At 43.1% G+C, this 15,765-nt stretch overlaps 1 protein-coding gene across 3 annotated transcripts in view; it reads right to left on the minus strand.

Annotated features, from left to right (window-relative positions):
- Positions 1-15,558, minus strand: part of CD38 (CD38 molecule) — a 61,207-nt gene extending 45,649 nt beyond the window's left edge. For all 3 annotated transcript variants that reach the window (XM_042984898.1, XM_007093754.3, XM_042984897.1), the window contains exon 1: positions 14,983-15,558. In XM_042984898.1, coding sequence (XP_042840832.1) covers positions 14,983-15,236 — 254 coding nt within the window. In that variant the 5' untranslated portion in view covers positions 15,237-15,558. The remainder of the gene's footprint in view (positions 1-14,982) is intronic.
- Positions 15,559-15,765: the final 207 nt, after the last annotated feature.

A 15,765-nucleotide genomic window follows, 5' to 3' on the forward strand; every position in this document is an offset into this window, starting at 1 on the left:
AAGGGGAACTCTGTGAGTGGGAAGCAGCAAAGACTACAAAGGACCAGAAGCATTACCACAAGCATGAAACCTACAGAGAACACAATGATACTAAATCCATATCTTTCAATAACCATTCTGAATGTAAATGGACTAAATGCTCCAATCAAAAGACTAGGGTATCAGAATGATAAAAAAAAAAAAAAAAAAAGAAAGAAAAGAAAAGAAAACAAGATCCATCTATATGCTGCCTACAAGAGACTCGTTTTAGACATGAGGACACCTGCAGATTGAAAGTGAGGGGATGGAGACCATCTATCATGCTACTGGATGTCAAAAGAAGCTGAAGTAGCCATATTTATATCAGACAAACTAGATTTTAAACCAAAGACTGTAACAAGAGATGAAGAAGGGCATTATATAATAATTAAAGGGTCTATCCATCAAGAAGAGCTAACAATTGTAAATGTTTACACCCCCAATATGAAATCACCCAAATACATAAATCAATTAATCATAAACATAAACAATCTCACTGATAAAGATACGGTAATTGTAGGTGACTTTAATACTCCACTTATAGGGGCGCCTGGGTGGCGCAGTCGGTTAAGCGTCCGACTTCAGCCAGGTCACGATCTCGCGGTCCGTGAGTTCGAGCCCCGCGTCAGGCTCTGGGCTGATGGCTCGGAGCCTGGAGCCTGTTTCCGATTCTGTGTCTCCCTCTCTCTCTGCCCCTCCCCCGTTCATGCTCTGTCTCTCTCTGTCCCAAAAATAAATAAAAAACGTTGAAAAAAAATTTTTTAAAAAATAAAAATAAAAAATAAATACTCCACTTATAGCAATGGACAGATCATGTAGGCAGAAAATCAATAAGGAAACAGTGGCCTTGAATGACATACTGGACCAGATGGACCTAACAGATATATTCAGAATTTTCCATCCAAAAGCAGCAAAATACACATTCTTCTCAAGTGCACATGGAACATTCTCCAAAATAGACCACATACTTGGTCACAAAACAGCACTCAACAAATACGAAAGGAGTGAGATCATACCATTAATATTTTCAGATCACAACGTTATGAAACTTGAAATCAACCACAAGAAAAAATTTACAAAGCCTCCATATACATGGAGGTTAAAGAACATCTTACTAAAGAATGAATGGGTCAACCAAGAAATTAAAGAAGAAATTCAATAATATGTGGAATCAAATGAAAATGAAAACACAACAGTCCAAACCTTTTGGGATGCATCAAAGGCAGTTCTAAGAGGAAAATACATTGCAATCCAGGCCTATCTCATGACACAAGAAAGATCCCAAATACAGAACCCTACCACACACCTAAAAGAACTAGAAACACAGCAGCAAAGAAAGCCCAAAGCCAGCAGAAGAAGAGAAATAGTAAAGATTAGAACAGAAATAAACAATATAGAATACAAAAAAAAAAACAAAACAGTAGAACAAATCAATGAATCTAAGAGCTGATTTTTTGAAAGAATAAACAAAATTGATAAACCCCTAGCCAGACTTCTCAAAAAGAAAAGAGAGAGGACCCAAATAAATAAAATCATGAATGAAAGAGGAGAGATCAAAACCAGCACCACAGAAATATGAACAATTATGAAAGAATACTGTGAAAAATTATATGTCAACAAACTGGACAATCTGGAAGAAATGGACAAATTCCTAGACACACACACACACTACCAAAACTCAAACAGGAAGAAATAGAAAATTTGAACTGACCCATAACCAGCAAAGAAATTGAGTTATCAAAAATCTCCCAACAAATAAGAGTCCTAAGCCAGATGGTTTCCCAGGGGAATTTTACCAGACATTTAAAGCAGAGTTAATACCTATTCTTCTCAAGCTATTCCAAAAAATAGAAACTGAAGGAAAGCTTCCAGACTCATTTTATGAAGCCAGCATTACCTTCATTCCGAAACCAAAGACCTCACTAAAAAGGAGAATTACAGACCAATATCCCTAACGAATTCTCAACAAGATACTAGCCAATCAAGTTCAACAGTATATAAAAAAAAATTATTCACCATGATCAAGTGGGATCCACTCCTGAGATGCAGGGCTGGTTCAATATTCACAAATCAATCAATGTGATACATCACATTTATAGAATAAAGAGTAAGAACCGTATGATCCTGTCAATAGACACAGAAAAAGCACTTGACAAAGTACAGCATCCTTTCTTAATAAAAACCCTCAAGAAAGTCAAGAGAGAAGGACTATATCTTAACATCATAAAAGCCATATATGAACAGCCCACAGCTAATATCACCCTCAATGTGGAAAAACTGAGAGCTTTCCCCCTGAGATAAGGAACAAGACAAGGATGTCCACTCTCACCACTGTTGTTAACATAGTGTTGGAAGCTCTAGCCTCAGCAATCAGACAACAAAATGAAATAAAAGGCATCGAAATTGGCAAAGAAGTCAAACTTTCACTTTTCACAGATGACATGATACTCTACATGAAAAACCCAAAAGACTTCACCAAAACGCTGCTAGAATGATACATGAATTCAGCAAAGTCGCAGGATATAAAATCAATGTCCAGAAATCAGTTGCATTTCTATACACCAATAATGGAGCAACAGAAAGAGATACCAAGAAATTGATCCTATTTACAATTGTACCAAGAACCACAAAATACCTAGAAATAAACCTAACTAAATAAGTAGAAGAGCTGTATGCTGAGAACTATAGGAAGCTTATGAAAGAAATCGAAGAAGACACAAAAAAATGGAAAAACATTCCACACTCCTGGATAGGAAGAACAAATATTGTTAAAATGTCGATACTACTGAGAGCAATCTACACATTTAATGCAATCCCAATGAAAACAGCACCAGCATTCTTCACAGAGCTAGAACAAACAATCCTAAAATTTGTATGGAACCACAAAAAAACCCTGAATAGCCAAAGTAATGCTGAAAAAGAAAACCAAAGCTGGAGGCATCACAATCCCAGACTTCAAGCTGTATTACAAAGTTGTAATCATCAAGACAGTATGGTATTGGCACAAAAACAGATACATAGACCAACGGAATAGAATACAGAACCCAGAAATGGACCCACAAATGTATGGCCAACTAATCTTTGACAAAGCAGGAAAGAGTAGCCAACGGAAAAAAGACAGTCTCTTTAGCAAATGGTGCTGGGAGAACTGGACAGCGACATGCAGAAGAATGAAACTGGACCACATTCTTACACCATACACAAAAACAAATTCAAAATGGATGAAAAGACCTAAATGTGAGAGAGGAAACCATCAAAATCCTAGAGCAGAAAACAGGCAACAATTTCTTTGACCTTGGCCGAAGCAACTTCTTATTTGACATGTCTCTGAAGGCAAGGGAAACAAAAGCAAAAATGAACTACTGGGACCTCATCAAAATAAAAAGCTTCTGCACAGCAAAGGAAACAATGAATAAAACTAAAAGACAACCAACGGAATGGGAAAAGATATTTACAATGACATATCAGATAAAGGATTAGTATCCAAAATCTATAAGGAATTTACCAAACTCAATACCTGAAAAACAAACAAACCAGTGAAGAAATGGGCAGAAGACATGAGCAGATACTTTTCCAAAGAAGACATGCAGATGGTCAACAGGCACATGAAAAGATGCTCAACATCACTCAGCATCAGGGAAATACAAATCAAAACCACACTGAAATACCAACTCACACCTGTCAGAATGGCTAAAATTAACAATTCAGGAAACAACAGATGCTGGTGAGGATGTGGAGAAAGGGGAACCCTCTTGCACTGTTGGTGGGAATGCAAACTGGTGCAGCCACTCTGGAAAACAATGTGGAGGTTCCTCAAAAAATTAAAAATAGAATTACCCTACAACCTAGCAATACCACTACTAGGAATTTATCCAAAGGATACAGGAGTGCTGTACCCCATTTGTACCCCAATGTTTATAACAGCGCTATCAACAATAGCCAAATTATGGAAAGAGCCCAGATGTTCATCAACTGATGCACGGATAAAGAAGTGGCATGTATATACAATGGAATACTACTCAGTGATGAAAAAGAATGAAATCTCGCCATTTGCAACAACGTGGATGAAACTGGAGGGTATTATGCTAAGTGAAATAAGCCAGTCAGAGAAAGACAGATATCATATGTTTTCACTCATATGTGAAATTTGAGAAACTTAACAGAAGACCATAGGGGAAGGGAAGGAAAAATAAGTTACAGAGAGGGAAGCAAACCATAAGAGACTCTTAAATACAGAGAACAAACTGAGGGTTGATGGGGGTGGGGGGTTGGGAAGGCAGGGAAAATGGGTGATGGGCATTGAGAAGGGCACTTGTTTGGATGAGCACTAGGTGTTGTATGTAAGGGATGAATCATGGGAATCTACTCCTAATGCCAAGACTATATTGTATACACTGTAAGTTAGCTAACTTGACAATGAATTATTTTTTTTAAAAAGAATATGTTTTATACATATATATATATGAATATATACATAATGGAATATTACTCAGCCATCAAAAAGAATGAAATCTTGCCATTTGCAATGATGTGGAGGGAGCTAGAATGTATTATGCTAAGCACAATAAGTCAATTGGAGAAAGACAAGTACCATATGATTTCACTCATATTTGGAATTTAAGAAATAAAACAGACAAATATATGAGAAGTGGGTGGAAGAGAAGAGAGGGAAACAAAGCACAAGAGATCCTTAATGGTAGAGAACAAACTATGGGTGACAGAGGGAGATGGGTGGGAGATGGACTAGATGGGTGATAAGCACTAAGGAAGGCATTTGTTGTGATGAGCACTGGATGTTGTATGTAAGTGATTCATCACTGAAGTCTAGTCCTGAAACCAATATTGCACTGTATGTTAATTAACTAAAATTTAAATAGAGGCATGTGGGTGACTCAGTCAGTTAAGTGTCTAACTTCAACTCAAGTCATGATCTCACGGTTCATGGGTTCAAGCCCCAAATTGGGCTCCATAATGACAGTGTGGAGCCTGCTTAGGATTCTCTCTCTCTCTCTCTCTCTCTCTCTCTCTCTCTCTCTCTCTGCTCCTCCCCCACTCATGCTTTCTCTCAAAAATAGATAAATAAATAAGTTAAAAAATAATATTCTAGGGGCTCTCAGGTGGCTCAGTTGGTTAAGCATACAACTTCGGCTCAGGTCATGATCTCACAGTTCATGAGTTCGAGCCCTGCATCAGGCTCTGTGCTGACAGCTCAGAGCCTGGAGCCTGCTTCAGATTCTGTGTCTTCCTCTCCCTATTTCTGGCCCCTCTCCCACGCTTGCTCTCTCTTCCTCTCAAAAATAAATTAAAAATTTTTTAATTTAAATTTCAATAACATTTAAATTAAAAAATAGAAGCAAAAAATAATAAATAAATAAATAAAAATAAAATAAGTAAGGTAAATTAAAATATATATATAAATTTCTGAGTACATTGTAGACAGCCCATAAACATTGACTCCCAATCTTTCTCTGTTCAAAATTTCTAAATGGACTTCTGGCAACTGTTTTTCAAGGGCTTTCTTTCCAAAGACAAAAGGAGGAAGCAGACAAGTCATGAGTGTCCACTGTGATACAGAACAAGTTTTCTACAGGAGGAAGACTGCCACTTCCCTCAGCTGTTAATAATAACACCAGAACAAGAAGCACGGACTGGATGTCAGCAGTGAGCACTCGTGACCTTTCTAGGAACTTCTAAAGCAAATCACAGAAGTAACGTCTCTCCTTTTCCCTCTTCCCTTACCTCTATCCTTCCTTACTCAGCCATCTGATGTGTTCCCAAGACTTTCAAGCAGGCTCCTCTTCTGGAAGATTCTACCCCAGAGCTACATTTTCTCAGGTGTCCTGGTAGCAGCTCAAGTCTGGAAGTTCTAAACACACTGTGTTTGCATTTGTACTCCACCCTTCCTTCCAGAGATAACTTAGCTCTATGGCCCAACTTCCACATTTGTAATCAACAGGAGCACCCAGGCCTACACTTTGAAACCAATTTCACTTTCCCTATTTTGCCCTCCATGTTTAGTCAGGTGCATCTAAGACTCTGGCTACTGGTCTCTGTTTCAGAGCCCCAGAATGAAAAATGGGGTTAAAGGAAGCCTGATAATCATGATGATAGAACTAAGCATCGAGGACACACAGGTGAATGTGAGGCCATGAACTTCATTCTGCTCTAATGATGTTCAGGGTCTAGCTGGGAATACAGACACTGAGCTGGTGGTCATCCCATCACCCACAGGGAAAATATGCTAGAATTCTGTCCTGTGCAAATACACTCACACTCATTCTCTCACACACTGAGAGGGTCCAGGTTGTGGGTGGGCCAACATGAGGTTCACACACTCTCACCAGTGGGGTCCTGCCAAGGTCCTACAGCCTTTAAAGAGTTTTGGTCCATTCATTGGCCAGTCTTCCTCCAAGAGTACCATCTTATCTGTCTCCCAGGTTCAGTCAACAGGTTAACACACACTCTTCAGAACACCCTTTGCTGAAATTCTATGGTAAAAGTAAGACCTCATACGTGACTTTTTTCATGAAGTCTTTCCCAACTCTGGTCCACCAGGTGGATGGTGCTCATGTCTGAAACTCTGTGGCATGGTGCAGGCACTTGGCTCAGAGCAATTCACATATTTTCTTGTTTGACAGGTACTTGAGTACCTCTTACCCCTACAGAATCTAGCAAAGGGCTTAGAGCACAGAAACCACCCCTCCCTCCAAGGAGCCGCTCTCATCCACGTACACACCCATGTGCCATTACAGATCACACTGCCCAGCAGCACTGTCTCCAGGCCAGTCCTCCCAGACCTCCCCTCAGTCCTCCCAGACCTCCCCTCAGGACCCTGGACAGCAGGACTGGTGTTTTCTTCCTCTCTGAACCCCACTTCCCCCCGCAGGAGCCCCAGCATCAGGCGCACCGTGCATCTTTATTATGTGTTTGTAGGAATTTGTATTTTGTACATTGTGGACTCATAAATTTCACTGAGTAGAAGTTAATAAAATGCTGTAGTCATTCAAATGGGAGTCATGGGGAAGTGAAAATGAAGAATTGGTCCCTGAGAAATCTTGCTAGAAATTTTGAAGAGGAAGGAGAAACAAAAAGAAATTGTGAAATGAAGAAAAAGGAATCAGAAATAATAGTCAATGCAGGCACAGGGCAGATGATCTTTCTGTGATCATCAGAAAGCAAGTTAAGATGGATGAAGAATGTTCTCTGATTGAGTCTCTAAATACTGTGTATGTCTATGTTTCAACAAGCATGATGAGGACTTCACTGAGTTCGCCTTAGCAGGCATCTACCAAGGGACTATAATGTGACAAGCAATGTGCTGGACGAAAAAGGATGCAGAGGTGAGTAAAACGGTATCTTCCCTCAGGAACCCCAGCTTGTATGGGGCAGGGAAGAAGGGAACTATCAGAAGAAGGCCCTCTCCTGTTCCTGAACAGCCAGCAGCTATCATCAATGCCTGAAATTCATGGGGAGGGCTGGTCTTCTCCAAGGCAGTAAGATTCCTGGAACTGAACTACACCTCTGGCTACCTCCCTGGAGGCCCATCTCTCCCTGGGTGCTGGCTCTCCATTTCCACCTGCAGACTCTGCTCCACCCTCCACCCACATTCCCTGGCTCCTGACTATTGCCTGGACAGGTGACAGTCTCCCACAGTACCAATATTTCCAAATTGTCAGCAAAAAGCACCTGATAACACTCTGGTGAGTCTTGGCCACACGACTCTTAGGTCTCGTGCCCAGGGCCATCTTGGGTCATAATGCAGCTCCTGGGTGTGACCTTGAGACAGCAGAACCACGTGTCACCTGTTCCGGAATGTTCTGCCCCTGGTTTAACTTAAGGAATTTCCATCTTGATAAGCAGGGACAAGTTTCAATACTTGCCTACCCACACTAAAAGACTGACAGAAAGTGATTTGTATGGGGGTAAGAGATTTTGGAAAAGGAAAATGAAGGAAAAGGAACACATAAAGAAGATAAAGTCCAAAGACCTACAAAGAAATACTGAGAAGCTATTATATAAAAGAAACATCAATGCTCTATTAACCCAAAATAGAGATTGATGGGGATTTGGGAGCAATGGTATGGAAGTTTGTTGGGGAGGTATATTTATTATAGCTCTGTTTGTTTTTATTATTCGTAATATACTGGCTTGTATACCGTTCATTTAATTCAACTAACTATTTTTGCTTACTGTATTGCAGGCACTATTTTAGGTCATAAATATATACCACTCAACAAAAAGCCCCTAGATTCAATGAGCTTACATTCCAGGAGGCATGTATCATTTTTTATCATTGTTAAATCTAGTTAATAAAAGGTAATAATGTATAAAGAGCAATCGATGTCACAGAAGAACAAAAAAGACAAGAAAGAAATAAAAATTTTAAAACTAACATAAAGGGATCCCTGGGTAGCTCCATTGGTTAAGCATCTGACTCTTGATTTCTGCTCAGGTCATGATCTCATGGTCCTGGGATCAGGCCCCACGTTGGGCTCCATGCTTGGGATTCTGTCCCTCCCTCTCCCTTTGCCCCTCCCGCACTTGAGGTCTTTCTCTCTCTCTCCCTCTTGCTCTCTCTCAAAAATAAATAAATGAATAAATAAATACATAAATATATAAATAAATAAATTTTTAAAGTGGTTTAAAAAATTTAAAAGCTAACATAAAGATACAGGAAGGACTAAAGCTGTCCACAAAATTTTTGTTACTCTTCTCATCACAGAGTAGAGCTTGTTTTCTCTCTTCTTGAACCTGGACAGGCCTGGTGACCGTTTTATTTTTTTATTTTTTTTTAATATATGAAATTTATTGTCAAATTGGTTTCCATATAACACCCAGTGCTCATCCCAAAAGATGCCCTCTTCAATACCCATCACCCACCCTCCCCTCCCTCCCACCCCCCATCAACCCTCAGTTTGTTCTCAGTTTTCAAGAGTCTCATGCTTTGGCTCTCTCCCACTCTAACCTCTTTTTTTTTTTTTTTTCCTTCCCCTCCCCCCATGGGTTTCTGCCAAGTTTTTCAGGATCCACATAAGAGTGAAAACATATGGTATCTGTCTTTCTCTGTATGACTTATTTCACTTAGCATAACACCCTCCAGTTCCATCCACGTTGCTACAAAGGGCCTTATTTCATTCTTTCTCATTGCCCTGGTGACCGCTTTAACCTGAAGAATGAATGTAGTGGAAGAGATGCTGTGCTAGTTAGGGGTCTAGACCCAGGCTCCCCTGGAAAGAGTTGAGGAACTCTGAAGACACGTAGCTGCACCACGGTGAGGTCATGTGGGGGGGCTGTGAGGAGGAGACGCCCTGAAATGACAGAGAGAAAAAGAGCCCTGGCCATCCCCGCTCTGCCCACGCACCACAGCACCACCACACAAGTACAACGTCTGGGGCGTTCCAGTCGACTCAACCCCCCAGATGACTTCAGTGAAGCAGATCATCCAACTGATGCTAGCCAACACGCAGCATCTTGAAAGATAGTAAGTGATTGTCATTTTATGTCATTACAGTTTAGGGTAGTTTATCGGCAATAGGTAACCAAAACAGAAAGTGGAACCCGGAAGTGAGGTGATTTGTAACAGAACCCTGACACATGAGCATGATCGCTCATTCTCTGTGTACACTTGACCGAGATATTTGGTCACACACATGTGGATGTCACACTTAAATGGATGGACTCTAAGTAAAGCTGATTGCCCTCCATAATGTGGATGGGCCCCATTCAATTAGCTGAAGCCTTAAGAAAAAGACTGACCTCCCCCAAGAAAAAGAGAATTCTGCCAGCAAATAAACCTTCGGACCCAAGCTGCAACATCAACTCTTCCCTAGGTCTCTAGCCTGTCTGCACCCCCTTCAGATTTTGGACTTGTCAGTTGCCACAATCATGGGAGCTAATGCCTTAAAATAAACATCTCCTCTCCCCCCATCCCCGCCCCTCCTCACCTCTCTCTCACTCTCTCCCTCTCCCTGGAGAACACCGACTACCACAGCGTGGCACCAGCATTGGGAGTGAGTGGCAGGCTGGGGTAAGACAGACCTCAGGGAGGGGCACCCGGCTGGCTCAGAGGAGTGTAGGGCTGCTGATCTCAGGGTTCTGAGTTTAAGCCCCACCTTGGGTGTGGAGATTGCTTAAGTAAATAAAACTTTACAAAGAAAAAAGAAAGACAGAAAGACCTTAAGGGGACTGTTCCTAAAGGCTGGACACACAGGAAGGAAACTGTCACTGGAGCCTAAGAAAAAGTTGACCCATGTTAGATGGTTGTGGTAGCACTGTCGTCCGCAGTAATAGAAATACTTGAGGAATTTAGGAATTTGCCTAAGGAGATTTCCAGGTAGAATGTCAGAGGCGCACCTCATTTCTTTTCACCGCACACGATAAGGTACAGATTCATTTTTAGACAGAATCAAGAACAAACATTTCCAAGTCAGGATTTGCTGGGTTGGAAAATAAAGCTGCTTTTCATTCTTAGTCTTTCCTGGTAAAAGAATATCAAACTAAGAAATGGTCACGAGGCAGTAATCACATCCAGGGGCTGCCAGTAAACCATGTTCACAGGGTCAAAACATCAGTGCTGGGACTCCCAGACTCTGAGACAGCAGAGAGACATTGTGATAGTTAGTCCACCTTTCCAGCATCCCAGGTAATGCCAGCCTTTCAGCAGACCCCTCCATGGTGTCCCTCATGTGAGTGATGTCCCCTGTATCTTGGATATGTCAACTTAGTTGAGCCCCCAAATAACTCCAGTCCCAGCCAACATCACAAGGAGCAGAAGAAACACGTAGTTAAGCCCAGTTGATCCAAGTGTCATGTAGAATAATGAAATGCTTTATGCTTTAGATCACTAAGTTTTGGAGTCGTTTATTATGTAGTCACAGATAAGCAAGATGCCAATTGTAGACCATTTGAAACTGAAGAATAATAAGGAAAGAAATCTACAAGAAACTTATTAAAGGCCTAAAATCAGTGGCGGAATAATAAGAATCAGCCGTTAACAATTCCCTTAACCCAGCAGTACCGTATTTCACTGCCTTTCTTCCATTTACATTCAGTTTTATATAGTTACGATTGTCATATACATTGTTTTTGATACTGGTTTTGTTTTGCCTGGGATCACGTAACATGTCAAATTTGTGTATATTAACACGTAGTTATAATAAAGACCTACAGAGGTAAGAAGAACTAGAAATACCAGGTCAAAATGGAATTACAAGGTTGAATAATTGACATAAAGTGAAGTTCTGGCCCAGTATAAAAGACCAAAGCAGGGAACAGTGACCCAGCAAGGAGTGGATGGGAAAAGAGGATCGCAGGAATGATCTCAGAATTCATCAGGGAAAAGATTTCTGATGCTGAGAAGTATGACTACATGGGAAATAGCATGCCAGACTTTCAACAACATAGAAAGAAGGAGATTAGTGACCAGAGTCATAACCTTGAAGTTAAAGTCTCAAGAGTCAGGGGAGCAACAGAAGTTATAAGTGTTCCAAGGACAACAAGCAGAGAGAAAGAAAATACTACATACGTGATCTACAATATATAAGGAATGCCCGTAAGAAGAAATAAATAGGGGCAACTGGTTAAGCATCAGACTTCAGCTCAGGTCATGATCTCACAGTTTGTGAGTTCAAGCCCTGCATCGGGCTCTGTGCTAACAGCTCAGAGCCTGGAACCTGCTTTGGATTCTGTATCTCCCTCCCTGTCTGCCCCTCCCTTGCTTGCACTCTGACTCTCTCTGTCTCTCAAAAATAAATAAATGTCAAAAATTTTTTTTAAAAAACACAATTTTTGTATCTGTATTTATGAGGAATATTGATCTGAAGTTTTCTTTTCTTTCTTTTCTCATTTTTTTATTTTTATGTTTTTGTCTGGTTTGGGCAATACTAGCTTTATAAAAAAAATTGGGAATTATTTCTTCCTCTTCTATGTCTGAAAGAAATTGTGTAGGATAGGTTTTCATTCTTCTTTAAATATCTGGAAGAATTCTACATTAAAACCACTTGGGCTTGGAGATTTCTTTCTTGGTAGTTTTTAAATTAAAAATTCAATTTCTTTGGGGTGCCTGGAAGGCTCAGTTGGTTAAGTGTCTGACTTTGGCTTAGATCATGATCTCACGGTTCTTGGGGTCGAGCCCTGCGTCGGGCTCTGTGCTGACAGCTCAGAGCCCGGAGCCTGCTTCAGATTCTGTGTCTCTCTCTCTCTCTGCCCCTCCCCCGCTCATTCGTTTTCTCTCTCTCTCTCTCTCTCTCTCTCTCTCAAAAATAAATAAAAATATTTTTAAAATTAAAAAAAAGAAAATTGGAAATGAATTTTTGTGGACCGAAATAGTTACCTCTACCCTATAGAATGAGATAAATCAGGGGCACCTGGGTGGCTCAGTGGGTTAAGACAGCTGTTGCCTGTCTCTTGGGTCACCCAGTCATCCCACAGACATAAGGTTGTAGGTAATGATCTCTGTGCTGATGGCTCAGAGCCTACTTCAGATTCTGTGTCTCCCTCTCTCTCTGCCCTTCCCCTATGCATGCTCTCTCTCTCTCTCTCTCTTTCTCTCTCTGTCTCTCTCTCTCTCTCTCTCTCTCTCAAAAACAAAATAAACACTAAAAAAAAAATTTTGTTTTTTTTAATAATGAGGTAAATCTACCTGTGCTAACACGGAAAGATCTCCAGGGCCATGTGTTCAATTTTTTAAAAAATAACAGTAAAACAAAAAATTAGAAACAACATAAATTTGGGGCACCTGGCGGTTCAGTGGGTTAAGCTTCCAACTCTTGATCTCATCCCAGGTCATGATCTCAAGGTTTGGGAGTTCAAGCCTGCCACCCGGCTCTGTGCTGACAGTGTGAAGTCTGCTTGGAATTCTGTCTCTCCTTCTCTCTCTGCCCCTTCCCTGCTTGTACTCTCTTTCTGTCAAAATAAATGAACTTAAAAAAAAAAAAAAAGGAAACAACATGGAGGACGGATACACTGAATTGTAATTTAAATAGCTTTAATACTAGGTATCCATTTTCATGTTGGCCTTGATCTCTATTTATTCTTGTTAAAAGGTGACTGTGATACTGCCTTTCCAAAAACAATAGCATTAACACTTTGTGTGTATCGGGATTATTCCTCCTAATCCTCAGAATTTCCACATGTGGAAGAATTTCCACATCATTCCATTCTCCATTCTGAGATCATTGCAGCCCAGAGAAAGTATCTTGCCCAAAACTACACTGTGACTGACAGAGCCGAGATTTAAACCCCAGCCAGTGTCACTCCCGAAGTTGTGTCCTTAAACTCTCCGAGGATAAAGTGACCATACGTTCTGGTATAAGTCTATGGACTCAGCATAATTAGTAACAGCATCCCCTTTGTCTTCAAAATGTCCCAGACATAGTAAATTCTGCGGTCACTCTACATACAGGACATACATAGGCAACATAGCACAGGGGGTGAGCCCAGTTTCTGGATCCAAATTTTGGGCGATTGACTCAAACTCTATTTCAATTTCTTCGTTTCTAAAATGGGGGCGGCAGTCAAGTGCCTCACACAGTTAGTTGTTACGGGACTCGGTGATTTCATATTTCTTAAGTGACAAGCACGTGGTACCGTATGAATTATTAACCCATTTACATAGTGTCTGCGTGTGTGTGTTTAATATTGACCGGGCGCCCTGACAAACATTAAAAAAGTCACGTGGTCCCTACGGAGCCTCGGGCTTGCTACCCGGTGATGATAATCTAACCAATAGCGTGAATTTACATTGAACAACAACATAAATCTTAAAACTGTTACATGAAATGAAACTTAAACGTCCGCGTCGATCATTACCAAGTCAGGATAGATAGCGCTTGATTTTATCAACACTTTAAGTGTAGCCTAAGGGAAACGCCTCAACTTCTGATTTCTCAATTAACTAATTACTGGGAAGCAAAACACTTACGGGACCGACCCCGGCAATCGTTGGCCTGGAAAAAAATGTGCAAGAATCGGGGGGCGGAAAGCGCGCGGGGAGGCTGGTGGGGTGGGGGGTTGGGGTGCGGATTTTACCGCTCGGCTCCCCGGGCTGCCGGTGGTTTGCAGGCGGAATTCATCGCGCGATCCCACACTCCTAACAGAAATTGTGGCTCCCGTGCCCGCCTTTGGCAGCCTGAGAAGTAGCTTTTTGCTTCCGGCTGGTTCTACTTCATGCACAACTTCAAAAATCAGTTCTGTGGGTGAAACCAAACCCTGGGAATGAAAGTCAAGAAAGCGGTTCCCTCTGGGGGTGATTAGGTGGGAGGAGGAAAGAGGAACCCTCTGGAAAGGTTCCGCAGACTGATGTGGGTGGTGTTTTCAGGGTGGGTACCGATGCGTCGAACCGATGCACCTGACAGTGTAAATTTTATCTCACGTTCCAAAGTTAGTGTTTTGGTTTAATTTTGTCACTGAGCTCTCTGTCCCATTTATCCCTGGGGGCGCAAGAAGTGCTGTTTTATATTCATGAATAAAACTCACTGTAGTGGTCTGGCCCCTCTGATGCCATCCTCCCCCCTCCCCTCCCGCTCCCCCCGCCACACACACACACACACACACCTGCAGGCTCCAGAAGCCTCCTAACCAGGCAGGTGTCACCGGTAACTGTCCGGGCCAGAGCCCGCGCACAGAAGTCCCCTGCAAAGCAGAGAGCGCCCGCGATCCTCCGCGCCCACCAGTTGCGCGCCTGCAGCGCGGCGGCGAGCGCGGAGGGGGGCCCCGCCGGCGCCGCGCACCTTGCCCAGAAGGCGGGCGTCTGCGCCCAGGGATCCGCCGCGGAACCGCGCGCTCCCCGCCCGCCCGCGCGCGCAGGTGCCGACGCCAGGCGCTCCCGCGAGCGGCGCGGAACGTCAAGGCCAGCGCTCCCCAGCCGGCACTGGCCGGCAGGCTCTCCGGCGGAATACAAGATGCTTTGTTTTCGCGCGCGGTGCCCCGCCGCGCCCCGCCGCGCGCCACCGGACGCCGACTCACCCCAGCTCGGGTCGCACGATTTGGGTGTAGGTGTAGCACCGTCCGAGGATTATCTCGTAAAAATGGGCGGTGGTGCCCGCCCCCTTCCACTCCTGGTGCTGGGGCGGCTGGCGCCACATCACGATCCCCACCACCACCGCGATGATCACCACGACCAGGAGACCGAAAACCACGCAGAGACAGATCCGGGCTTTCTTGGAAATGTCGCAGCAGGGTTTCTCCCCGGACACGGGCCTGAACCTGTGGTCGGCCATGGGGTCCGCCGTGGGGTCCGCTCGCGAAGTTGCAGGAGAGACCACCCGCGGCCGGTCCGAAAGCGAGGACGGAGCTAGCCCGGTTCTGAAAATGCACCTCCCCTTTATCTTGCACGGCTTCCTTTCCCACCCCCGCCCCCTCTTCCAAAGTCCCTTGGCCGGCAGGACCAATAAGGATTTCAAGGACTTGAAAGGCCTCTACGACTACCGCCGCCGCTCACTTCCAGACTCCTGAGCAGACAAGGACCACGCTTTGCAGTTGCAGGAAGAAGCGGCCTCCTTAAGCTTTCTCTGCAGGCCCCGGAAAAACACAATATATCCTTATGCTTCTCCACCAGCTCCCTTGTTCAACCTTGCACTTTACAATGTAGCCACACCCCCTCCTGGAAAGTGTGAAGGCCGGCTGCCTACCTCTGCACCTGCCCATAAGCAATGCTGTCTGTGGGGTGGGGGGAGAAGGAGAGGGAGGGTGCCCTACCTCTACTTGACAAGTTTGACAAATGCCTGCTCAGCCCTCTTCAAAAGCTCC

This window comes from Panthera tigris, chromosome B1, assembly GCF_018350195.1.
Source record: "Panthera tigris isolate Pti1 chromosome B1, P.tigris_Pti1_mat1.1, whole genome shotgun sequence".
Lineage (NCBI taxonomy): Eukaryota > Metazoa > Chordata > Mammalia > Carnivora > Felidae > Panthera > Panthera tigris.